This window comes from Humulus lupulus, chromosome 6 (assembly GCF_963169125.1).
Source record: "Humulus lupulus chromosome 6, drHumLupu1.1, whole genome shotgun sequence".
NCBI lineage: Eukaryota > Viridiplantae > Streptophyta > Magnoliopsida > Rosales > Cannabaceae > Humulus > Humulus lupulus.
In genome coordinates this window covers 1,579,914-1,604,713 of record NC_084798.1, presented here as the reverse complement: position 1 = coordinate 1,604,713, position 24,800 = coordinate 1,579,914, and the positions used below count along the sequence as shown (strand labels likewise).

General features: G+C 35.2%; 1 protein-coding gene across 1 annotated transcript; it reads right to left on the bottom strand.

The window, feature by feature from the left end:
• Positions 1 to 1,195: 1,195 nt before the first annotated feature.
• LOC133781345 (jacalin-related lectin 34-like) lies at positions 1,196 to 15,130 on the bottom strand. The gene is made up of 14 exons (XM_062220302.1): positions 15,074 to 15,130; positions 14,771 to 14,983; positions 14,448 to 14,693; positions 14,240 to 14,368; positions 13,840 to 14,067; positions 13,469 to 13,759; positions 13,171 to 13,386; positions 12,840 to 13,076; positions 2,896 to 3,114; positions 2,612 to 2,824; positions 2,271 to 2,519; positions 1,925 to 2,140; positions 1,597 to 1,830; positions 1,196 to 1,508 (listed from the first exon to the last, which is right to left on the bottom strand). Exons 1-14 carry the CDS (start codon positions 15,074 to 15,076, stop codon positions 1,494 to 1,496), a joined length of 2,709 nt encoding a protein of 902 aa, XP_062076286.1. The 5' UTR covers positions 15,077 to 15,130; the 3' UTR covers positions 1,196 to 1,493.
• Positions 15,131 to 24,800: the final 9,670 nt, after the last annotated feature.

The following is a 24,800-nucleotide window of genomic DNA, read 5'->3' as shown; positions in this document are numbered from 1 at the left end:
ACCATTTGACTAGTACATTGCATTATATTAACCGAGAATATACTCGGATTCCAACTAACAATTATTCTCCCACCTTTATGCCACGCATTATTTGATGTAAAACACCACCCTGAAAACATGTTTAGATATACAGACCCTAAATTCTTGGTCTGCACTCTAGTTTCAAGGAGACCAACTAAACCCACATTCATGGTGTAAATTAATCTATTCACCTCCTCTTGCTTGTGGCGTTTATTGATCCCCCTAACATTCCAACTTAGAATTCTATCCATTCCCAATGGGAGGTCCCCCCCTCCCACTGTATGTTCTTGTTTCTGCATAGCCTTAGAACTTTCCCCAATTTCCCCTAACACCTGAAAGTTGTTCGAAACCGTGGTCTGCTCAACTACAGAAGGAATCACTTTCCCTTTCTTCTTAACCGGAACAAAGACGTCATCATCAATTCCTTTTTCCTTCTCTGGTGCCTTCTCTTTCGCATCATCCTTCTTGACCGCCCACATTTGTTTCCCTTCCTCTCTTTTCTCTTCCTTTTTCTCAACTTTCTTCCTTTTTCAATTTTTTTTAATATCAAGCAATAGTACTAAATAATTAATAAAATGTTTATCTATTAATATAATTCAGTAACATTTTTTAAAATGTGTTATCATCTAATGTAATTAAATAATAAAATTGTTGTAGTGAGTAGTCTCACGATGAGTGACCTTGTGGGAAGTTTTTAGAGGAAGCGTGCGAGTGATGACAAAACATGCTGGAAAGACTCATGTTGATTTGCAGGGCTAGTCGTCATTCCAAGAAGCAGCCATAGTGACGTGGGGCGTTACACATATACGTCGAATCATGATGCTTTTGAAAAATTGGACAACAAACTTGCTATATTCTCTTAAAAAATTGGTTGCCGTAATGACTTTTTCTAAGAGATCATAATTTTTCAATAACTTAGTCTCTTAAAAAAATGTTCAAATCAATTAAACTTGTAATATAATTTAGTATGCTAAAATATTATGAATTTATAAACTCGTACTCTCCAATATAGAATTCTCTTTCTCATATGTTAAATTTAACATATGATAAACTTCATGGTAAATTTGGCACAAGGTAAATTTCACTTTTGATTCTTATTGGTTATTGCCTCATGTAACTAATGCAACTTTTTTATTTTAAAATTATTTAAATATTAAAAGTAGACTTTTACAACTAGAACACACAAGGTAATATATTATTCACAGCCAAAACAAAACTTAATATATTACAACTGGTTGGCTGACCGAGTGAGCTAAAGCTCAGAGTCATCAACTTATTATTAGTTCAGATACACTCAAAACACATAATAAAGGTAAAGACTTTTGACTTAGGATATGATCATATAAACCATATCCTATCTTATTACAAAGATGTAAATAAGGATCCAAATCCAACGAAAACATATGATAAACGTATCCCAACGAAGAATGCACATCAAAATGTGCAATTCTACTTTTCCTCAGCCAGGTCCATTATGCAGCCTTTACCTATTAAACAACAGCCAAAAAATTTATTCAGATAAAAAACGTTCAAATCAAAGAACATTGGCATAAATAGATTAACTAGAGAGTTTACCGGTTTGACATAGATGCCAATTGAATCAATGTAGTGGCCTGATTTTCCATGGAACCCAACAACGACGCCACCTTGAATTGGGTTTGAGAAAATAGTGCCTGTTTCTTTTCCGAATGGTCCATATGTATCAACATTTGTTATAAATGATAATGATGTGATCACAGTTAATCCACGATAAATTCCATATGTCCCACTTATGGATGTCAAAAACTTCGAACGCCCATCAAACTCAATCTACAATAAAACAAAACACATAATGAATGATTTCATTTCGTTGTTGTATCTCATCAATATTGATCAACCCATAAATATTGCCATATATGCTTACTATTTTTTCCACACCAATATCGTTAGGATTCTTGCCACCAAATTTTCCATAGACGCGGCCATTGCCGTCCAAGAAAGTGAGAGACGTGATATTGGAATCATCATGGCCGACAGATATCTGTTTTATCCAACTCCCACTTCCCACCTTGAAACTAATTGGGCTATCTCCACCCAAACCTCCCCATATCCCAAATGAAATGATTCCATCTGGATTTACCTGCAGCCAAAAACCAACAGCCAGTTAGTTATTACTGTTTTTACGTTTTGTGAAGTTCTTGTTTCTTTCATTCTTGAGTAATATAGATATAAAACATATCAATAATCTTGTTTTACGTATGGTGACTTACTGGTTTTACAAAAATACCAATAGCATCAAGGTAGTTGCTAGAGCGTCCATGAAATCCAACTACGGCACTGTCTGCAATGGGGATGGTGAAAGGCTTACCAGAAGTAGTACTACTGGTTCCAAAAGGTCCATGTGTGGTCAGATTTGTGTTGAAAAATAGTGAAATGATAACATGAGATACACCTTTGTAGTCACCATACGTTCCACTTATGGATTTCAAATACTCCGAAGGCCAGTTGATAGTAAGCTTCTACACCACACAACACAACACAACACAATTATAAAATGAGTAATCAAGTAGTTGTTTCACTGTGCAGATCATACAATTATAAAACAAGTTACCTTTTTCTCTACACCTTTTTCCGAAGCATCAAGGTTTCCGCCGCCGAATGTCCTAGAGATATAGCCACGTGCATCTTTGAAGGAAATGGACTTGATATTACCACCTTCATGGATTGTTATCTCAGTTATTCCAGAGGTGGGTTTGTAGTTCCAAGGCTCACCACCCGAACGACTCCCCCATGGTCCAACCGAAATGACTCCTGTTGAGGAGCCCTGATAGATCAGCATGAACATGTGAGACAATTCATTGTGCAGATCATACAATTATAAAACAAGTTACGTACCTTTTTGTCTTCACCCGTTTCCGAAACGACATCAAGGTTTCCGCCACCGAATGTCTTAGAGACAGAGCCAGCTGCATCTTTGAAGGAAATGGAGTTGATATTACCAGCTTCATGGATGGTTATCTCGCTTATTCCAGAGCTGGGTTTGTAGCTCCAAGGCTCGCCGCCTGAGCTACTCCCCCATGGTCCCAATGAAATGGCTCCTCCTGAGGAGGACGCCTGATCGATCAGCATAAACAAGAATAAACATGTGAGACAACATTCGTATCGTATTTAACTTGAATGACATGGACTTTGTATTTCACTCAAAAACTCAAAACGAACAGCTCTTTTTTCTTTTTTTCTTATGGAGTGGAAATCGCCAGTCAGTCCATTTTGTTTCTCTAATGTTAGAGAGACCTAAGCCCTTAATTAAAATCAAGATGTGAGAGTTAATTTTTGTTTTCTAATGCTAGAGATATCCATTACAAAAAAAAAGGGGGTTAGAGAATCCAATTACAGTAGTGTTATTTTAAAAATAAAATAATAATAAATTATTAAGAAACGCTAAGGGATATGCTCTGCTAGGGTTCGGGGACTAAGTTTTCACTGACGCCATGGCAGGTCGCGGAAGACCTCGCAAGGGGATATCTCGAAGCTCCGGTGATACAGTTGCTCGATTGGCAATGAAAGGGAAGCGCAAGACGATTTTTCGCAAGAAGAAAGGACCAATGGCATCAGATGCAGTTGTCAAAACTAAGTCTATGGCAGAGGTCGTAGGGGTGGATGCTCTCTCTGTTTCAGAGGAAGGAGAAGAGGACGATGAGTTGCCTTTACCTGGTGATTTGGATGTGCGAATTGAGGATACTGCTGAGGATCATTCTCTGCATTCATCACGTCTGAGAGATGGTGATACGGGCACACGAGCGGACTTCAGGACCTTCTTGGAGGCATCCAAAAGCTGTGCAACTCACGTGAAGGCTGGTAAGGACCCTGTTCCTCCAATTTTACACCCATCGCCATCTTTAATTCAAAATTTGAATGGGCAATTCAAAGATTCAGTCAAGGGGTCGGTGGTCAAATTAGAAATGGAGGATATAGAAGAAGAGGTGTTGTATTGGAAGGCAGCGATGGTGTGCTATGTCCTTGGAGCAAACCCACCTTTGGGTATTTTTGAAGACTTTGCTCGTAGGTTGTGGAAGGATAAGGGGATTGATAAGGTAGGAGTGCTGAAACCAGGTGTCTTCATTGTGAGATTTCAAGCAATCAACACCAGAGACGAAATACTAGGTGGAGGGTACCTGTTTTTTGACAAAAAACCCGTAATAATGAAGCCTTGGGATCCATATACTGATTTCCAAAAGGAAGATGTTTGCTCGGTACCGACATGGATACAGTTACATGGTTTGGAATTGAAATTCTGGGGAGAACGATCTCTTTTCAAAATAGTTGGGCAACTAGGTACTCCATTACAGGTGGATGCTATTACGAAGAACAAAGAGAGGCTAAATTTTCCAAGAATTTTAGTGGAAGGGCATATGTCACAAGAATTTCCAGGAACTATTTCTTTCACTGATGAGATTGATCATGTTCATAGTTTAGAAGTGAAATATGAATGGTTGCCGTTAGTTTTATGTAATTGCAAAGGGATGGGGCATACTACAGCTGATTGTAAAAAAAGTGAAACAAGGAAAGTTTGGGTTCCTAAATCTAAGGAGAAGAATCAGATAGAAGAGAAGCAAGAGAAGAGTAAAGGAAAATCTATGGACCTTGATCATGAAGGTTTTCAGAAGGTGTCCAAAGGGGGTAGAGTGGCTAAAACAGTAGCTTCATCGATGTCTGTGATTACCTTTAATAGTTTTCATATTTTGGATGGACCAGGGGACAGTTTGGAAAGTTTGACAGAAGATGTAGTTGAACAGCAAGATATTAACAGTGGAGGGGGAGGTCCTCCAATGCCCCATGGATAGAATTTTAAGCTGGAATGTTAGGGGCCTAAATAACCGAAGCAAACAAGTAGAGATCAAACAGTTGATTTCTAAATTCAAGGTCGGGTTAGTTGGGCTCCTTGAGACAAGAGTGAAGGCGAAAAATATGGGGGAGGTCTATGTCCATATGTTTAGTGGCTGGTGTTTTTCAAATAACATACCTTGGCATAAAGGTGGAAGAATTTTAATAAGCTGGAATCCGGAAATGTTTACGATTAGTATATTACAATGCTCAAGCCAATTCATGCATCTACAAGTTTGGCCATCGGGGCACAGTGCTTCTTTTATGGTCACATTTGTTTATGCGTTCAATGATGAGGAAGGAAGGAAAATGCTTTGGCAGGAGTTAACAGATCTTGCTAAAGGAATTAGTGACCCCTGGCTGTTACTAGGTGACTTTAATGATATTCTAAAGCTGGAAGAAAGAGTAGGGAAATCGGTGAAAGTCAGGAACTCCACAGCTTTTCAAGAATGTGTAGAAGCTTGTCAAGTAGAGGATGTGAAGTTTTTTGGATCTTTTTACACATGGAACAATAAACAAGGGCCGAAGACTAGAATCCATTCCAAGATTGATAGAGTATTAGCAAACCAGAAATGGATTGAGAAATTTGAGCAAGCAGAAGTAGTGTTTCTCCCTGAAGGTCAATTTGATCATTGTCCAGCCATCTTGACTGTATATCCGGATTTCAAGGCAGGGAAGAGGCCGTTTAAATATTTCCGAATGTGGCAACAATTTGAAGGATACAGTGACATAGTTCAGAAAGGATGGCGGAGGCAATTTACAGGGACACCGATGTATAGGTTGGTCTTGAAGTTAAAGGCGTTAAAGGAAGATTTTCGAAGCCTGAACAAAGACAAAGTGGGGGATATAAGAGCAGCTGAAATGCAAGCTTATAATGCAATGCTAGCATGTCAAGCTGACTTGCAACAAAGACCACTGGATGTAGACAGATGCTAAAGGGAACAGGAGGCTCGGAAAACATATTCAGATATCCATAAAGCTTATCTCTCTTTTTAACACCAAAAAGCTAAGATTTCTTGGTTAAAAGAGGGAGATGAGAATACTTCTTTGTTCCATGCTAGTATTCGCCAAAGGAGAGCAAACAATAGAATTTATTCTATTAAAGATGAGGATGGAATCTGGGTAGATGATCCGAATAAAGTCAGAAATGTCTTCATTAAATATTATTCTGGTTTGTTGGGTTCGAAATTACCACATAGGAAGTCAGTTAATAACAAAATAATGAATCTTGGGTCGATTTTATCTGAGTCTAAGAGGGAGCTGTTATTGCAAGCTTACACTGAGGCGGAAGTGAAAGAGGCTCTTTTTGATATCTCAGGTAGTAAATCCCCTGGGCCGGACGGATACAGCAGCTACTTCTTTCAGGATAATTGGGAGTTGGTCAAAGCAGATGTTTGTACAACAGTGCTATCTTTTTTACATTAAGGTAACTTACTCAAGGAACTTAACTCAACTATACTTACTCTTATTCCCAAGAATAAGTGTCCTAATGGTGTGAGTGATTTTAGGCCTATTGCATGTTGCAATGTGATTTATAAGGTTGCAACTAAAATGATTTTCTCTAGGCTTAGACAGATTTTACCTGATTTGGTAGAACAAAACCAAAGTGGCTTTATTCAAGGTAGGTTCATTGCCTATAATATTATGGTAGTACAAGACTTGGTGAGACATTATGGACGGAAAGGAACAAGACCAAATTGTATGATCAAGTTAGATCTTTGGAAAGCATATGACACATTAGAATGGGACTTCATTGAAGAAATGCTTTCGGCACTGAATTTTCCAGCAAGTTTTATCCGCCTAGTAATGGTATGTATCAAAACTCCTCGCTTTAGTCTATCTCTTAATGGATCCATTCATGGTTTCTTTGAAGCAAAAAGGGGTTTGCGTCAAGGAGATCCTATGTCTCCTCTGATTTTTGTGCTCTGTATGGATTATCTTTCTAGAATTCTCTCTAAGGTGGGACAAAAGGAGGACTTTAAATACCATGATCGATGTTTGGGTTTGAAACTGAACCATCTCTGCTTTGCAGATGATGTTTTATTATTTTGTCATGGGGACTTTAAGTCCATTTATTATTTGCTTCAAGGGCTGAAACTATTTTCGATGACTTCTGGCTTGCAACCAAATGATTATAAAACAGGGTTTTACTGTTGCGGTATGGCTGATACTGAGATTAAGAGAGTCCTGGAAGCCTCGGGGTTTTCTCGAAGTGAGCTGCCATTTAAATATTTGGAACTCCCAATATGTGCTAGAAGACTTTCAGCATCAGAATGTGAAGTGTTGGTGGATAAAATGATCCAAAGAATTCGAATTTGGAGATCTCGGCATATCTCTTTTGCTGGTCGGGTTACCTTAATTAATTCTGTGCTCATATCCATTCACTCTTACTGGGCACAAATTATGGTACTACCAAAGAGAGTGCTCAACAAGATTAATGCCATCTGCAGGTCTTTTTTATGGCGAGGTAGTGCTGAATCCTACACTCCAGGGTATGTAGCTTGGGAGCAATTATGTAGATCCAAATCTGAAGGGGGTTTGGGGATTCGAAACTCACTGCTTTGGAACACTGCTACAATTGCTAAATAAGTTTGGGCTATAGCCTCAAAGCAAGACAATTTATGGGTGAGATGGATACATAGTGTTTATCTGAAGGATGAGACTTGGTGGGACTATATTTCTCCTATTAATGGCAGTTGGTACTGGAAACACATAGTAAGAGTCAAAGAAAAATTCAAACTTCTCCCTAATTGCCAGGCTATGATGATAGGGAAGTATAGTGTCAACATGGGTTACAAGATGCTTTGTGAGGAGCAAGAGAAGGTGACTTGGCATCGAGAGGTATGGAATCGATATAATGTTCCTAAACACAGCTTTATTACTTGGCTAGCAATTCAGAATCGTTTACAGACCAAAGACAGGTTGTTTTCTTTCCATATCAGCCAAGATTCAACTTGTCTTTTCTGTGGTGAAAATGCTGAGAGAGTGACACATCTGTTCTTTGAGTGTGAATTCAGTGCTAGATGTTTTGTAGAGCTCAAGAAGTGGTTAGATTGGAAAGTGAGGAATAGGCCTCTGTTAGAACTGTTGCGCTGTATCTCAAGGGCGAAATTTCATTGCTTCAAGAAGAAGGTGATATGGGCAGCGATTGCTAGTATGGTTTATCAAATTTGGATAAACAGGAATGACTGTTTATGGAACCAGAAAATGCAAACAGTTACAGCTTGTGTACAGGTGATTAAGTATAATGTAAAGCATAGAATTACTAGCATTAGAACAAAAAAATTTACACAGGAAGAGAAAGGTTGGTTTGATACATTATAAGCTCTAAATGTTGTATATAGTATATGCACAGGCCATTTATGGTGCTGAATAGGTGTAATGAATGTTTGAAGCAATATAATTGATTTGATTCATCAAAAAAAATAAAAAAATAATAATATACAAATATGTTTATTATTTTTTAATGTCTTGAGGTTTTTTTTTTATTAATAGCTCTTTATTAGTTTGTATTAGAGCACATTGCAACAATATAGGAGAATTACTGTAAACAATGAATAATATAAAGAAAAAAAATCCAAAATAATAAAGAAAAGATATAAGTTGGACAATATGAATATGAATATAAAGATAAAGTGATAATTCTGCATCAAAAAATAAAATCCAAAATAATAAAGAAAGATATAATTAGAATATTACAAAAATAAGTCACTTACAACTGATTTGTTATTTTATGAGGAAATTACATTTTATATGAGATTTTTAATAGAGTGTGCAAAAATATAGCTTTTTTTTCAAAAAAAAGTTAATCTATGGCTTTTTTTTAAGAATTTTCACTTTTATGGGTTTATGTTCCCATATTTTTGTATAAAAGTTGGTGTATGCCATAGTTTTACTCTTAATCAAAATTGGAAGGGTATGTTTGTAATTTGATTATTTTTTTAGGTTATTTTTTTTTATTGTTTTTATATTACTAATTTTATATTAAATTTATCTTTGGTTGTTTTGCAAATTTTTTTATTATAATATGAATTATTTTTAAAATTATTATTTATTTATTATAAACATGTTTTTTTTTTAAAGATTGTACTTTTTTTTTTCAAATCCTGGGTAGGGTAACGAGTTACTTAATTGATCTTAAAAATTTTTTTAGAGCTAGGTTAAATAACATGCACCAGGAAGGGTCACCAATTATCCTGAGATGAGTAACTGTAGAGTCCAAGAACATTACTTAGCTAGTTAGATAATAGTAGTAATAGTAATAGCTAGTAGTAGTTATAATATATTTATTACTGTGGATTTTGGTTCAAGCCGGGATTTAGTTGGAAACTCCTAGCAATAGTTATGGATTTTATAAGTTTAACCTATAGTTTAAGAATATTAATTATAACATAAGGTTTGATTAATATTGCTGGTTATTAATATGATGATTATTATAACCTAAGGTTTAGATAGAGCCAATAGGATTATGACACTTGTCATATGCATGATTATTAAGGAGTCATTATTTTAATAAGGGAAATATAAGACTTAGTCTTCACCAGAATCTGTTAGGAGCATGATATTTATTTAGATATTTAGACTCACAATTTTATTTATTTGTGATTTAGATATTTTATTAGATTTTTGTGATTTAGATAATTAAATGGATTTTTCGTAACTTTAGAGTACTGTAACTTCTGACCTAGTTTTGACCTAGTTATGTTATGAATTTCGAAAAATAGTATTTCTAAAAAGTTGTACATAATTTAAATAGTTTTCTAACGGTATAAAGATATTCTAAATCGAAGTCCTACAACTCCACATATGTTGATTTTACTGTAGGTTAGTTTAGAGTTACGAGATTTAGAAAGTTAGAAGATTTTTATTCCTTAGGATTCTACTTTAAATTTGAATTTAAATTTGGATTATAATTAGAAGATTTTTATTCCTTAGGATTCTATTTTAAATTTGAATTTAAATTTGGATTATAATTAGAAGATTTTTATTGCTTAGGATTCTATTTTAAATTTAAATTTAAATTTGGATTATAATTAGAAGATTTTTATTCCTAGAACTCTATAAATAGGACCTAGTACCAAGCATTTTTCATTCATTCATCAAGCTAAGTTCAGAGGCTGCAAGTTGCTAGGTTATTGTGAGAGTGTAAACACTTGGGTTGAGGATTATAAGCTTAATCATTTTTAAGCTTACCAAACACTTGGGAAGTAAGATTTATAACACATTTCGGTTCAAGGTTTATATTGGTCATAAAGCATTCAAGGTATTCCAAAACTCTAGTTCATTTGGTATTATTTTCTTCAAGTTCTTATAGTTTTCTACTCAGCCCCTAGCTTTATTCTTTATTCTTGGATAGGAAATCTAAGTTCTTGAACATAAGGTTTTTGGTAAGTATATTCTTAATGGTATAGTTCTTCCATTCTTTTCATCTCATTCTCTTTAGTATACTCACCCTTCCATTTATGATTTTTAGGAGTATTCCAAAGTCCCAAAACTGTTCTCATATCCCCGTATTTTTGGTAAGGAAAATAGGCTAGATCTTGTATGTTTGTATGATATGTTATGTTATGTTTAATATGTTATGATAAGTTTATGTTTTTATAAGTTATGTTATGATTTACCCTACCTCAAATATTAGACAGGGGACGTAGATGGGTTATCATACACTACATGTGATTTAACCTACCTTAAATATTAGACAGGGGACGTAGATGGTTTATCACATGTCATAATGGCCATTATTAGTATAGTCTTATATAGTATATGTTATGATATGTTTTTATGTGTATGTTTATGTGGTTAGTAGTTTTTCCTTATTGGGCATTAGGCTCATTCCTTTATGTTTATATGTGCAGGAAATAGTTGTGGCGGCGGAAAGATTCTTGGCAGTTTGAGGATGTGTATTGAGGCAGGATAGAATCGGTGGATTGTGCGTTCGATTCGAGGATGAAGTTTTTAAGTCTTTTAGTTATGATTTCTATGTATTATTTTTCCGCACTTAATTTTGTAACCAATTTATTTAAGTTATGTTTTATTTTCAAAACAATGGGATCCCATATCCTAAATAAATTTTTATGTATTTAACCTTTACTTTACAGTTTTTAAATAAAGTTATGGTTATTTCATATGTACGTTTTCTTAAGATTAGTATAGTAGTCATTAATGGTCCAAAGTCTAGAAAGTTGGGTCGTTACAGTAACTTTCTGCCATAAGAGGGGTAACCAATTACCTAAGAGGGGTGGCGAGTTAATCATATTAAATATGAAAAGAAATATCAAATTTGAAGGAATAAAATGGAAGAACACTTCAATAAAAAAGGAAGAAGAAGTAACTATGATTTTAGTAACATAAGTAACTAATTACCATAAAGAAACCATAAATATACACACACCAGAACGTGAAAGTAACCAGTTACCTTCAGAAATATACATACAAAGAATGTGAAGGCAACCAGTTACCCATTCACGCTTTAATATTTTTATTAGTTTTCTTTCCAAATTTTGGTATTCCTATAAGTGTTACACTAAAAATAAAATGGTAAAAAAATTGATTTGATTTTTTTTTATTTATAGTGGAAAAAACTATAAAAAAATTACAATAATAAAAGATAATAAATAAAAAAAAAATAGTAGAATAGTTGTGTAATGTTAAAATATATGTGTGAAAAAAAAAAGAAATAGAATGAGAAAAGAATAAGTACAAAAATGAAAAAAAAACAAAAGAAATGATGAATGAAAAAAAATAGATGAATAAATAAGAATGAAAAGAAGAAGAAAAAGAAAAATAATGGAAAAATGAAAAGAAAAAAAATATGAATGAAAAAAATGGTAGAAAAAAATGAAAAAAAAATGGAAGAGGAAAAAAAAAGAAAAAAAAGCTCATATGTGTGAAAAAAGAAAAAAAATGGAAGGAGAAAATAATAAATACAAAAATGAAGAAAAAATAGAATGAAAAAATATGAAAAAAAAAACAATACAATACAAATGAAAGAAAAAAAATAGATCAATGAATAGAAATGAAAAAAAGAAGAAGAAGAAAGAAAAAATGGAAAGAAAAAAAGATGTAGGAAAAAATTAGTAGAAAAAAAAAAGAAAAAGGAAAAAATAGAAGAAAAAACAAGTAAGGAAAAAAAAATTAAAAAAATGATGGAAAAAAATAAAATAAAATTATCTTCAAAATTAAAGAAAACATAACTATGATAAAAAAAATATGACATTTCCATATTTTAGTTAGCTACTAATTGTGTTTCCCATACTTTAACTTTTTCTTTAATAAATTTTCCATACAAATTAAGAAAAGTATAACTCTCATATTTTTGCACATTAATGGTATAAAAGCCATATTTTTGAAAAAATCCCTTATTTTATTGAGGGAATTTACTCATTTGGTTCATTTGTTTTTACAAATTATCATTCTGGTATCATCTCTTTTCAATAATGCTTATATGGTACCTCGTATTTTGAAAACATAAATATTTGGTATCCAAATTAATAAAATTTTGTCAATATCACTAAACTGTCAGAAGTTATATATAATTTGTAGCTCGTATGATTAAGAATAATTTGATTAAATTGGTAAAATTTTATTAATTAAATTTGAGTTTAGGGCACCAAATATGTACACTTTTAAAATACAGGTACCAAATATGTACGATTTTAAAATGCAGGGTACTAAATATGTACAATTCAAAATGCAGAATTCCAAATGAACATTATTTGTAAACAGGGGTACCAAGATGATACTTTGCAAAATTACAGCGTACCGAATAGTTACCTACCCTTTTATTAATTATTTTCCGCTCAATCAATAAATAGTAGGTCATTTTCTATATATTCCAAAGTAGAGGTATTAAAGTGAAAAATCTCATAAATATATATAATAATAACACATCTACTGAATTTATTTCTGACTACCAAAGTAAAAGTAAATAAATTAATTAGAGAGAGTTTAATTACCGGTTTGACATAGATGCCAATTGAATCAATATAGTGGCCTGATTTTCCATGGAATCCAACAACGACGCCACCTTGAATTGGGTTTGAGAAAGCATGGCCTGTTTCTTTCCCGAATGGTCCATATGATGTATTAAGATTTGTTGTAAACGATAATGATGTGATCACAGTTATTCCACGATAACTTCCATATGTCCCACTTATGGATGTCAAAAACTTCGAACGCCCATCAAACTCAATCTACAATAAAACAAAACACATAATGAATGATTTCATTTGGTTGTTGTATCTCATCAATATTTTTCAACCCATAAATATTGCCATATATGCTTACTATTTTTTCTACACCCATGTCGTTAGTATTCTTGCCACCAAATTTTCCATAGACGCGGCCATTGCCGTCCAAGAAAGTGAGAGACTTGATATTGGAATCATCATGGTTGACAGATATCTGTTTTATGCAACTACCACTTCCCACCTTGAAACTAATTGGGCTATCTCCTCCCAAACCTCCCCATATCCCAAATGAAATGATTCCTTCTGTATTTAACTGCAACCAAAAACCAATATATAGTTAATCTTATAGGTACTATGTCCAGTTAGTTGTTATCTGAATCCCTTACACTACTTACTGGTTTGACATAAATACCAAGAGCATCAAGGTAGCGGCCAGAGCGTCCATGAAATCCAACTACGGCACTGTCTGTGATGGGGGAGCTGAAAGGCTTACCAGAAGTAGTACTACTTGTTCCGAATGGTCCATGTGTGGTCAGATTTGTGTGAAAAGATAGTGAAGTGATAACATCAGATACACCATTGTAGTCACCATACGTTCCACTTATGGATTTCAAGTGCTCTGAAGGCCAATTGACAGTAACCTTTTTCTCTTCACCCCTTTCCGAAGTGATTTCTTTTGAGGACCCCTGATCGATCGATCAGCATGAACATGTGAGACAATCATATATATCATACAATTATTATTATTATAAAAGAAGTTACGTACCTTTATCTCTTGACCGGTTTCCGAAGCATCAGCTGGTCTGCCGCCACCGAATGTGCCAGAGATAAAGCCACCTGCGCCTTTGAAGGAAATGTAGTTGACATTACCACCTTCATGGATGGTTATATCACTTTGTCCAGAGCTGCGTTTGTAGCTCCAAGGCACGCCGCCTGAACCACTCCCCGATTCTCCGATCGAAATGACTCCTCCTGAGGACCCCTGATGATCGATCTGCATAAACGAGAATACACATGTGATCACACAATCATTCCTATCATATAATAATGTGTACGTAGCCAAAACTACAATACTTGAAACACTATATTACTAAACAAAAATTAAAAAACACAACCAAAGTAATTAATAATTTCATTTCGTAGTTGAATCTGATCAAAATGCTTACTATATTTTGTCCATTGGCGCGGTCGTTGTGGACAGTTATCCAGCTACTATTTCCCACCGTGAAACTCATTGGGTTATCTCCACCCAAACCTCCCGATTTCCCAAATGAAATGCTTCCATCTGGATTTACCTGCAACCAAAAACCAATATAAATATATATATATATATGAATAATACAAGCACTTTCATTTAACGTTCAAGTGACTTACTGGTTTTACATAAACACCAATAGCATCAAGGTAGTAGCAAGCGCGTCCATGAAATCCAACTACGACACTGTCTGTTATGGGGACGCTGAAAGGCTTACCAGAACTAGTACTTCTGGTTCCGAAAGGTCCATGTGTAGTGAGATTTGTGTTGAAAGATAGTGAAATGATAACATCAGATACACCTTTGTAGTCACCATACGTTCCACTTATGGATTTCAAGTACTCCAAAGGGAAATTGATAGTAACCTTGTACACAACACAACACAGCACAACACATATATTTAGGTGAGAAAAAATGAGTAACCAATTATAAAACAAGTTACCTTTTTCTCTACACCCCTCTCGGAAGCATCAGGGCTCCCGCCACCGAATGTCCCAGAGAAAAGGCCAGCTGCGTCTTTGAAGGAAATGGACTTGATAATACCAGCTTCATGGATGGTTATCTCAGTTATTCCAGAGCTGGGTTTGTAGCTCCAAGGCACGCCGCCTGAGCGACTCCCCCATGCTCCCAACGAAATGACTCCTTCTGAGGACCCCTGATGATCGATCAGCATAAACGAGAATAAACACATGAGACAGTCATTCGTATCATGTAATAATGCGTAGCCAAAACTACAATGTCATACCATTTGCTTCGATAGATTTGTTGAATGGCAGAAATCTCCGTTATACAATTGGCTGTGTGATTTGAAAATGGCAAAGGTACGTGTTAATTTATAAAGAGAAGAATATGAGGTGAAAGAACATTGAATGTTAGGTGTAATAATTCAAACATGAAAATTCGAATATGATGTGATCATTGCTTTGTTTTACATGCATGTTGGAGTCCTGTGAAGTTAATGAAAACCAATAAAATTAGAACAAGTAATCGTTCAAAAATGTCAGTTGTGAAAAAAAACATATAACAAGAGATTTTCGTGAGAGGTTAACATGGAGGGTATTTGGCACCTTACCTAATCTTTTTTTCTTTTGGTTTTAAAATAAAAATTGTTTTTTGAAAAACAACTTGGAGTGGTTGGTATTGTTTTCGTAAAATAGTTTTAAAAATAAAGTTACAAAAAATAAAAAGTTTTGAGATCAACAAAAAATTATTGTTGTTTCCTGTTGTTCTCAAATTTTTTTTGTCTATTTTTTTGTTCTCCTATTAACATAATTTATTATCACATCATTTTCTCTCTCATTAGTTTCTCTATCTTCACTTTCTCTCTCGTCACTTTCTATGTCCTTATTTTCTCTCTCATCACTTTCTCTCTCCTTACATTTTCTCTCTTCGCTTTCTCGCTATTTTCTCTCTTCTCACTTTTATCTTTTCATTTTATCTTTCATCATTTTCTATCACTTTTTTTTCTCTTGCATCACTTATTATGTCATAATTTTATCTTTCATCACTTACTATATCATCATTTTTTCTCTCATCACTTAATATATCATCATTTTCTCTCTCATCATTTTTTCTCTCTCACCATTTACTCTTTCATCATTTTTTCTCTACACACTTCTCTCTCTTCACTTTCTTTCTCATCACCTTCTCTCTCATTTTTTCTTGGATCAATTTATCTCTTCTCAAATTCTTCAAATTTTCTCTCCTTACTTTCCCACTCCTTATTTTTCATCATTTTTTCTTTCAAACTATTTTATCTCATTGTTTATTACAAACTTTTAAAAGATTTTCCTCATTGTAAATATATTTGTTAATTTTTTATTTAATATTTAAAAAAAATAAAACTAAAAAATGGTTTTTAGAAAACATTAACTAAACACATCTTATTTTTTGAAAACTACAAAAACTGTTTTCTATTCTCATTTCCGAGAACACAATTTTGAAAACAAAAAACAATGTCAAAATCTACAAGTTAACAGCTTAGAATTATCAAAGTTGACGAGGTCAATTTTGGATAGTTTCACAAAGTTGTGTAATTTTGGATAAATTAGTATCTAAATTAATAAATAAGTTTAAATCAATGTTCAAATTATAAATAATTAATTTGATGAAGGATTTAAATAATTATTTAATTAATTAAATCAATAGAAAATAATACAGGCCTTGATTTTAAGTCCAATAGACTTATAATCAAATGGGAAATTTCACGGGCCTATAGCCCATGATAATTTCGATCTAGGGCTTCAAAATGACTATTATTTTATTGATTTTTTAATTAAATTAAATGACCTAATTAAGTCTATAAAAGGAGTGCTTAGAGAGAAGTCAAAACATAAGTCACAAGTCAGATTTTCTCATAGTTTTAGATTCTCTCTAAACACAAGTCATTTTCTAAGCCTCTTTGTTATTTTCTCTTCTTCTCTCTATATCTATCTCATGTGTTGAGAATTGCCCACACTAGTCTAGGTGGTTCTAAGGATACATTGGAAGATTGTGAAGAAAATAGAAGATCGGTTCAGTTTTTTCATAATACTCTGCGACAGAGAGGATACAAGAGTTAGAGAAACTGAATGATGGACTCTTTAATTCCGCTGCGTATACTGTAAGTATTATATTCTTTGTTTCTCTTTGAATTCAATTTTAGAAACATGTTTTAGGCTATCTTGTATTAATTTGTTTAATATTAGATATACATGAAAATAAATAAAGATCCTGTATAAGCTAATCCAACACCTCAGGACCCAAGTATCTCCTCTGACCCGTCTCATCCCAATGGATATGTGATCTGCACTTCCTCCCATATAACATCTCATACGGAGCCACTCCGATAGTCACCTAATAATTTTTGTTGTACGAAAACTTAATCAAAGGGAGATACTTACTCCATGATCCCCCAAAATCCAGCACATAGGCTCATAGCATATCTTCCAATATTTGAATCGTCCTCTCAGACTGTCCATCCGTCTGAGGATGATAAGCGGTACTAAACCGCAACTGCGTGCCCATAGCCTTTTGCAGGTTCTCCCAAAACTTGGAGGTGAAGGTGGGGTCCCTGCCAGATACTATCGACCTCGGAGCCCCATGAAGTCGTACAATTTCCTTCACATACACTCTGCATACTGCTCCATAGTATAAGTCGTCCTCACATGCAAAAAGTGGGCGGACTTGGTATACCTATCCACAATCACCCACACAGAATCATATTGTCCCACGGTCTTTGGTAAACCGACCACGAAGTCCATGGTGATATCCTCCCATTTCCACTAGAATCCCTAGAGGCTGCAACAACCCTGCAGGCCTCTGATGTTCAACCTTTACCTGATGACAAGTTAAACACTTGGCCACATAATCCACTACATCCCTCTTCATCCCCGGCCACCAATACAAAGTTCTCAAATCTTGGTACATCTTCGTCGTACTTGGATGTAAAGAATAGGGAGTGGTATGAGATTCATCCAAGATCTCTCGCCGGATATCAGAATTCATCAAAACGCAAATCCACCCCTTGTACTTCAGTAGTCCCATCTCCGAAATAGAGAAGTGTAATGCCCCAAAATCCCTAATAAGGTTTAGGACTTCGATTAGGAGGCCGGGAGAGCCATAATTGATTTATTATATCATCAAATGATTATATGCATGTTTATGTAAATTATATTATTATATGATGATAAACGCATGCATACGGGTTCATATTTCATTAGAAGGGCATTTTGGTAATTTGGCATGTTGAGGGTGTAATTGTGCATTTTTGTGCATGTGGGTGAGTTATGAATGGTACCACATTATATGTGGATTTGTTCGAGCCATTCGGCATGAGACGATTTTGAGTGCAAAGTAGCGGTTTAGTCATAACGGGATTAAGTTTGGGGCTCGGGGTGAGTCTCGGGGTGATTTTAATGATTAGAGCGTTTCCGAGAGTTAAAGGGTAATGAGATATGATTTATTAGTATTTGAGAATATTGATAATAATGAGAATTGGAGGGTGTTAATTATGATTAACGAGATAGGTGCGAAAGGACGATTGTGCCCTTGGTAGCTGTTAAGGTTTATTTTAGACTTGAGGGAATTCAGGTCTTTTCACCCTAAAGGATATATATTAACCATTAAGGTTGTAGAAAGTTGTAGAAAACATAGTCTCCTTCCCTTCTCTCCCGATGGTCATTTCTCCCCCATTTCTATTTGGATTTTTCAAGCTCTTTTTGAGGAACCAAGCCAAGGAACCAAGCTGTGATAAGCTAGGGTTATGCTCTACCATTGAAGAGGGTGTGTTTCTGAGATTGAGGTGAGTTTTTAGCCATTAAAACTCTTGGTCTTGCTCTGTTTTCATTTGAGTTTCAGTTGTGTTTGTGAGTTGGAAAGTTGAGTTTCAATGGATGTTTTTGGCTAGGGTTCTTGGGGTTGTGGTGCCTAGGACATGTGGGGATGGTTTTTGGGTTCATTTGGGACTCAATTTGATGTTTGGAAGCATTGGAATCAGGTTGGGAATGAAGGAGTCAAAGGAGAAAGGTTCAGGGGCACTTCAGGCTGGAGGTAGCACTACAGCGCCCACAAGGGGGCGCTACAGCGCTACCTAGGGATGCTTGTGGGTCGATTTTGGTTTTGTGAAGAGTGCCAGTGAGTAGTGCCTCAGTGTTACTCTGTTCCTTCAGAAACCCGTTTTAAGTGTTTTTAAGGGTTTTTGGCTTGGGATTTCAATACTTAAGGCCCGGGATCGAATCTACTCACCATGTGGGTACATTTCGGGGTTCCTAGAGTGGGGTTTAGATCAAGACCCTATTTTTGATGATTTTCATTAATCGGAGATTGTATTTGGTTATGACTAGGTGACCGTTAAAGGATTAAAAGGGGTTGATCCTTCTCAAGGGTCGTTCAATTATTGTTTCTTGCTCGAACCAGAGGTTAGAAAACTGCACCCGGTGTATATATGACATGCATGGTTATTCTTGATGCATGTTGGATGTTTAAATGTGATGCATGAGAAACATGTGATTAGGACATGCCATGAATATTGAATATGAGATTATTCAGAGCTTGAGCCTCTGTGTTTATGCATGATCCTAATTATGCTTGCAATTATTAAGTAAGCATTTTGAATGCCCTGTATTTGGATATTTGACATAAGATATATGATTGGTAGCATTGCTTGCTTGTGTATGGCACTGACTAGTTAGGGTCGGCGCTGGTCGCATATTACTGACCTAAGAGCCGGAAATGGCATAAGCATCATGAACGCAGGGCCGGTAAAATATTAGATTTAATCAATATCAGCGTTGAATGACTCTAGGAGCATTAATGTTGGACCGACCCTAAGGTCGATGAAAATTATAAGCGCTTGACTAGTCTAGGACTAGTTTCTCAGAGCTAGGGCCAAAGGCCTAGGTGACGGTTTGTCACGTGGCTAGGGAGTGGAATCCCATGGTTGTGACTCTATGGTGTGATAGGTTATATTGGTGACTAGTTCATCTGTAACACCCTCACTTATTTTAGTTAAAAACCATATTTGAGGTGTTACGTTTTAAAACTATATCATAATTTATTTCTGCGGAAGTCTGGACATTTTTTTTTTTTTAAAACTTGAAAACTTATTTCACATTATTTACATTAAACATAAAGTGTGTCTCAAACATATTATACATAAGTATTAAATAACCCAATTTATTTTCAAAACATAACTTCATACTTTATTACAAACATCTCACTGATAACTGAAATAACCCACAAAAAGGTCGATGTGTTCATATGTACAAATCAGGGTCAGGACCATGCTTCAGTTCTCCTCATATCATTCACATATTTCTTTCTCTACCTGCAACACAAGACAAATGTGAGCCTAAAGCTCAGTAAGCAAAGTAATGCATGCAATGCTAATGATTACCCAATATCAATGGACATATACAACTTCTTTTTAAATTTTGGGCCCCTTAATATTGTGCACACTGTTTGAATTGGTCAATGCCTGCAGGGCTTGTTACACATACAATATAAAATCCCATGGGTTCTCCTCCGGCTAGCCATCACCAAGTAGGGCACATTAAAAACCTTATTCCATCGTTGCCCCGTCAGGCTCAAGAGTTAAGGCGGCCACACACTGTGGTGTCAATACATATAACAATAACTCATATGGAGGAGAAATAAAAACGGAAATATGGCAAACAATATAATTGGTTCACTAAAACCTAGCCCAAATTATTGGGCAGCCACTATAAGCCTATTATAGGCCTCCGTTTACACTTATTAACACTTTCATTTGCCTTTTCAAAACAGTGGCACTGAACTTAAACTTCTTATTACAACTTTCTTTTATGTTGCACAAAACTTGCAAAGACACCATATAATTAATCATCATAATATCATGCATGGTCTTATATCATATAATAATTTACCATATCACTATTATGCCATGCGTACAAATTTATGATGAAGTGTCACTGTATGTTAATACCACTTACTCACAAAATATTCATATAATGCATACTTTCACATAACACATAATTCTTGTGTTGCAGTTGAGTACTTTACTTACCTTTTGTCCACAATATATTTCACCGTGTAACAAGTGATGTCTTAGGTATTGATGTGCTTATCCTGACAATAGCATGGATTTCTCATCATAATGATGGCAGTAATACATTGAACTCTCATTTAAAAAATACCCATAAGACTTCATATCAAATTTCATACCCAAAACATGCCTAAAATGCCTTAAACCACCTAGATCGAGCATTAGATTTATCTTAGACATTTGGGGAAATTTTGACAGAGTTTCCCCTTAATTTTAGCTATCCTCAAATATCAAAATACACCAATAATCAACATCAATTAACCTGCCATAACCATATATCCCAAATACCAACATGATTCATCATAAAGTTATCATATACCGATTTTGATAAAATTCTTATCTCCTAGATCATTACCCAAATTAAATGAGTCTCCACATATATTCAAACATTTATAAACATATATACTCTCTTATAAACTCAATCAAATAACCAAAAATCATCTTGTACTCCAAGAACCCCAAAAACCTCATAAAACACAAAATTTCACTTACCGAGCAACTTTTCGGCGAAAACAATCTCTTCAAGCTTTTCTAAACCTCAAACCACTTGGAAACCCCAAGAAATATCTTAAAAAGGATAAAACACCATATATAAGTTCTCAGAAAATTCAAAAACATAGTTTAACTTCCAAGTACAAGAACTTACCATAAAAAGGCTAGAACTAAGCTTAATCTACTTCTTTGGCTTGCTTTCACTTGGATCTCCTTAGAATTTCTTCAAACCAGCCAAGAAATGGTTTTTGGTTTTCTTTTCTCTCTGTTTTTCAGAATAATGGTCGTGCAAAGTGATAAGGTTTGATGAAAATTCCTTATTTTCAATGATTTAGCCTTATTGTCAAAAGTTGACACCTTTCATCTCATCATTTCACCTTTTGACTTATGAAAACCTTATCACTTCAATAATTTCGACTTAATCATCTGCTAGGCCTATTATCCTTATGTGTAAAACACTCACACCAAACCTTAGGTCCATATGACTTCATACCCAATAGTTATGCTTACCCGATCGAGCGTAGCGCACTTATGCTAAGCTCGTTTTGACTTTGCATCCATACCACTGATTATGTATACCTCCCATCAAGAATTGATCTAATGGTTCTAAAACCATTTTTACATCATCAATGAGACCTTAATCCTACCTCGATTACATTTGGTAAATCCATAAATACTCAATTTTACACCGAAATACTAGTAATCGACATTGTACTATTTTCCACTACTTAACCTATTTTGCCTTCTATATCTCACTTTCAACACTTAATTCCATGCCTTGTCCATATTTTTCATACTTTCTTATATCTTGAGCACATCAAACACCCATAAAAGACAACTCAAATGCCACAAGGTTAATAATATTGAGCATACATATAGACATCACATACACAACTTTTATACTTATACATGAAAACACTTATAAGAATATGCATATGCTCAAATTATACATATTGTATGATATGTAATGCAATGCAATCATGTGATTATTGGCTATATATATCAAAATAATGTGGGTGCTACAATCCTCTACACCTTATAAAAATTTCGTCCTCGAAATTTCTCTTACCCAAATAGCTCTGGGTATTTAGATCTCATTTCATCTTCCCGTTCCCATGTCATTTCCTCAATGTTTGAACTTCTCCACAAGACCTTAACCAGTGAAATCTTCTTATTTCTCAACTCTTTCTCTTTTCTGTCAAGAATTTTCACTGGTTTTTCTTCATATGTTAGGTCTTGTTCAACTTCTATTGGCTCGTAGTTTAGCACATGTGAAGGATCTGGCACGTATTTTCTCAATAATGAGACATGAAAAACATCGTGGACATTTGACAGTGATGGCGGTAATGCCAGTCTATAGGCTACCTTTCCCACCTTTTCCAATACTTCAAAAGGTCCAATAAATCTTGGGCTTAACTTCCCTTTCTTTCCAAACCTCATTGCTCCTTTCATAGGGGCAATTTTCAGAAATACCTTGTCCCCAATGTTGAACTCCACATCTCTTCGCTTTCGATCAGCGTAACTCTTTTGCCTACTCTGAGCAGTTAACATTCTTTTTCTTATCTTCTCCACTGCTTCAGTTGTCCTTCTGACCAGATCTGGACCAAGATACTTTCTTTCTCCCATTTCATCCCAATGAATTGGTGATCTGCATTTTCTGCCATATAACATTTCATACGGTGCGACACCAATCGTTGCATGAAAGCTATTGTTATAAGAAAACTCTATCAGACACAAATACTTCTCCCATGATCCTTGAAAATCTAGGACACAAGCTCGAAGCATATCTTCAAGAGTTTGAATGGTCCTTTCAGATTGTCCATCAGATTGGGGGTGATATGCCGTAGTAAACTTCAATTTTGTGCCCAATGCTCTCTGCAAACTTTCCCAAAACAATGAAGTAAATCGAGCATCCCGGTCTGAAATTATAGATACTGGCACTCCATGAAATCTAACAATCTCTTGAACATATAATTCAGCCCACTGATCCATAGTATAAGTCATGCGTACCGAAAGAAAGTGTGCTGATTTTGTATATCGGTCTACTATAACCCAGATAGCATCATGTTGTTTAGAAGTCTTTGGCAATCCAACAACAAAATCCATAGTAATCTCTTCCCATTTCCACTCTGGTATCCGTATTGGTTGTAGTAAACCAGCAGGTTTCTGATGTTCAGCTTTCACTTGTTGACAGGTTAAACACTTGGCTACAAACTCGACCACATCCTTTCTCATGTTGGGCCACCAGTAGTGTCTTTTCAAGTCATTAAACATCTTGGTCGTCCCCGGATGCACTGAATACAAGGTATTGTGAGCTTCGGTAAGGATTTCTCTCTTCAACTCCTCATTATTAGGGACACAAACTCTTTCCTTGAACTTTAGCATCCCATTACATGACACACTAAACTCATTGACCTTCCCACTTTCCAATTCACCTTTTTGTTCCACCAAGTAAGGATCCTCACATTGACCTTGTTTGATTCTCTCTAACAAGGTAGACTGAATAGTCATCACTGATAATCTTCCTGTGATCACCTCAATCTCCGCTCTGCACATGTCCTCCTGAAGTGGTCTTGTCAGTTTCCTCAAAAATGACACATTACCATGAGACTTTCTACTCAGTGCGTCTGCAACTACATTTGCTTTTCCAGGATGATAAAGTATTTGACAGTCATAATCCTTCACTAGCTCCAACCATCTCCTTTGTCTCATATTTAATTCCTTCTGAGTGAAGAAATACTTGAGACTTTTATGATCGGTATATATTTCGCACTTCTCACCATACAGATAATGTCTCCAAATATTTAGTGTAAAAACAACTGCTGCCAACTCCAGATCATGTGTTGGATACTTCTGTTCATAGTCCTTCAATTGTCTAGAAGCATAAGCTATGACTTTGCCATTCTGCATCAACACACACCCTAAACCTTGCTTTGAAGCGTCACTATAAATCACAAGTCCTCCTGATCCAGATGGAATAGTAAGTACTGGAGCAGAAACCAATCTTTGCTTCAAATCTTGAAAACTTTTCTCACAAGCTTCAGTCCATTCAAACTTATGATTCTTCCTCGTGAGTTGTGTCAATGGCATTGCTATCTTGGAAAATCCTTCAACAAATCTTCGGTAATAGCCTGCTAATCCCAGAAAACTCCTTACTTCTGAAACATTTGTTGGTCTATTCCACTTACTAACAGCTTCAATCTTTGATGGATCCACCGCAATACCATCTTTTGAGACTATATGGCCCAAAAATGCCACCTTCTCTAGCCAAAATTCACATTTCTTAAATTTGGCATAGAGTTGTTTTTCTTTTAATTTCTCCAACGGCAACCTCAAATGTTCCTCATGTTCTTCTTGGGATCGAGAATACACCAAGATATCATCAATAAACACTATTACAAACTTATCAAGGTAGTCC

Coding starts and splice junctions, on each gene's coding strand:
- LOC133781345 (XM_062220302.1), bottom strand. Junction 13,387..13,468: donor TTGGTATTTATGTCAAACCA/GTAAGTAGTGTA, acceptor TTTTGGTTGCAG/TTAAATACAGAAGGAATCAT. Junction 3,115..12,839: donor TTGGCATCTATGTCAAACCG/GTAATTAAACTC, acceptor CTGATCGATCAG/GCGTCCTCCTCAGGAGGAGC.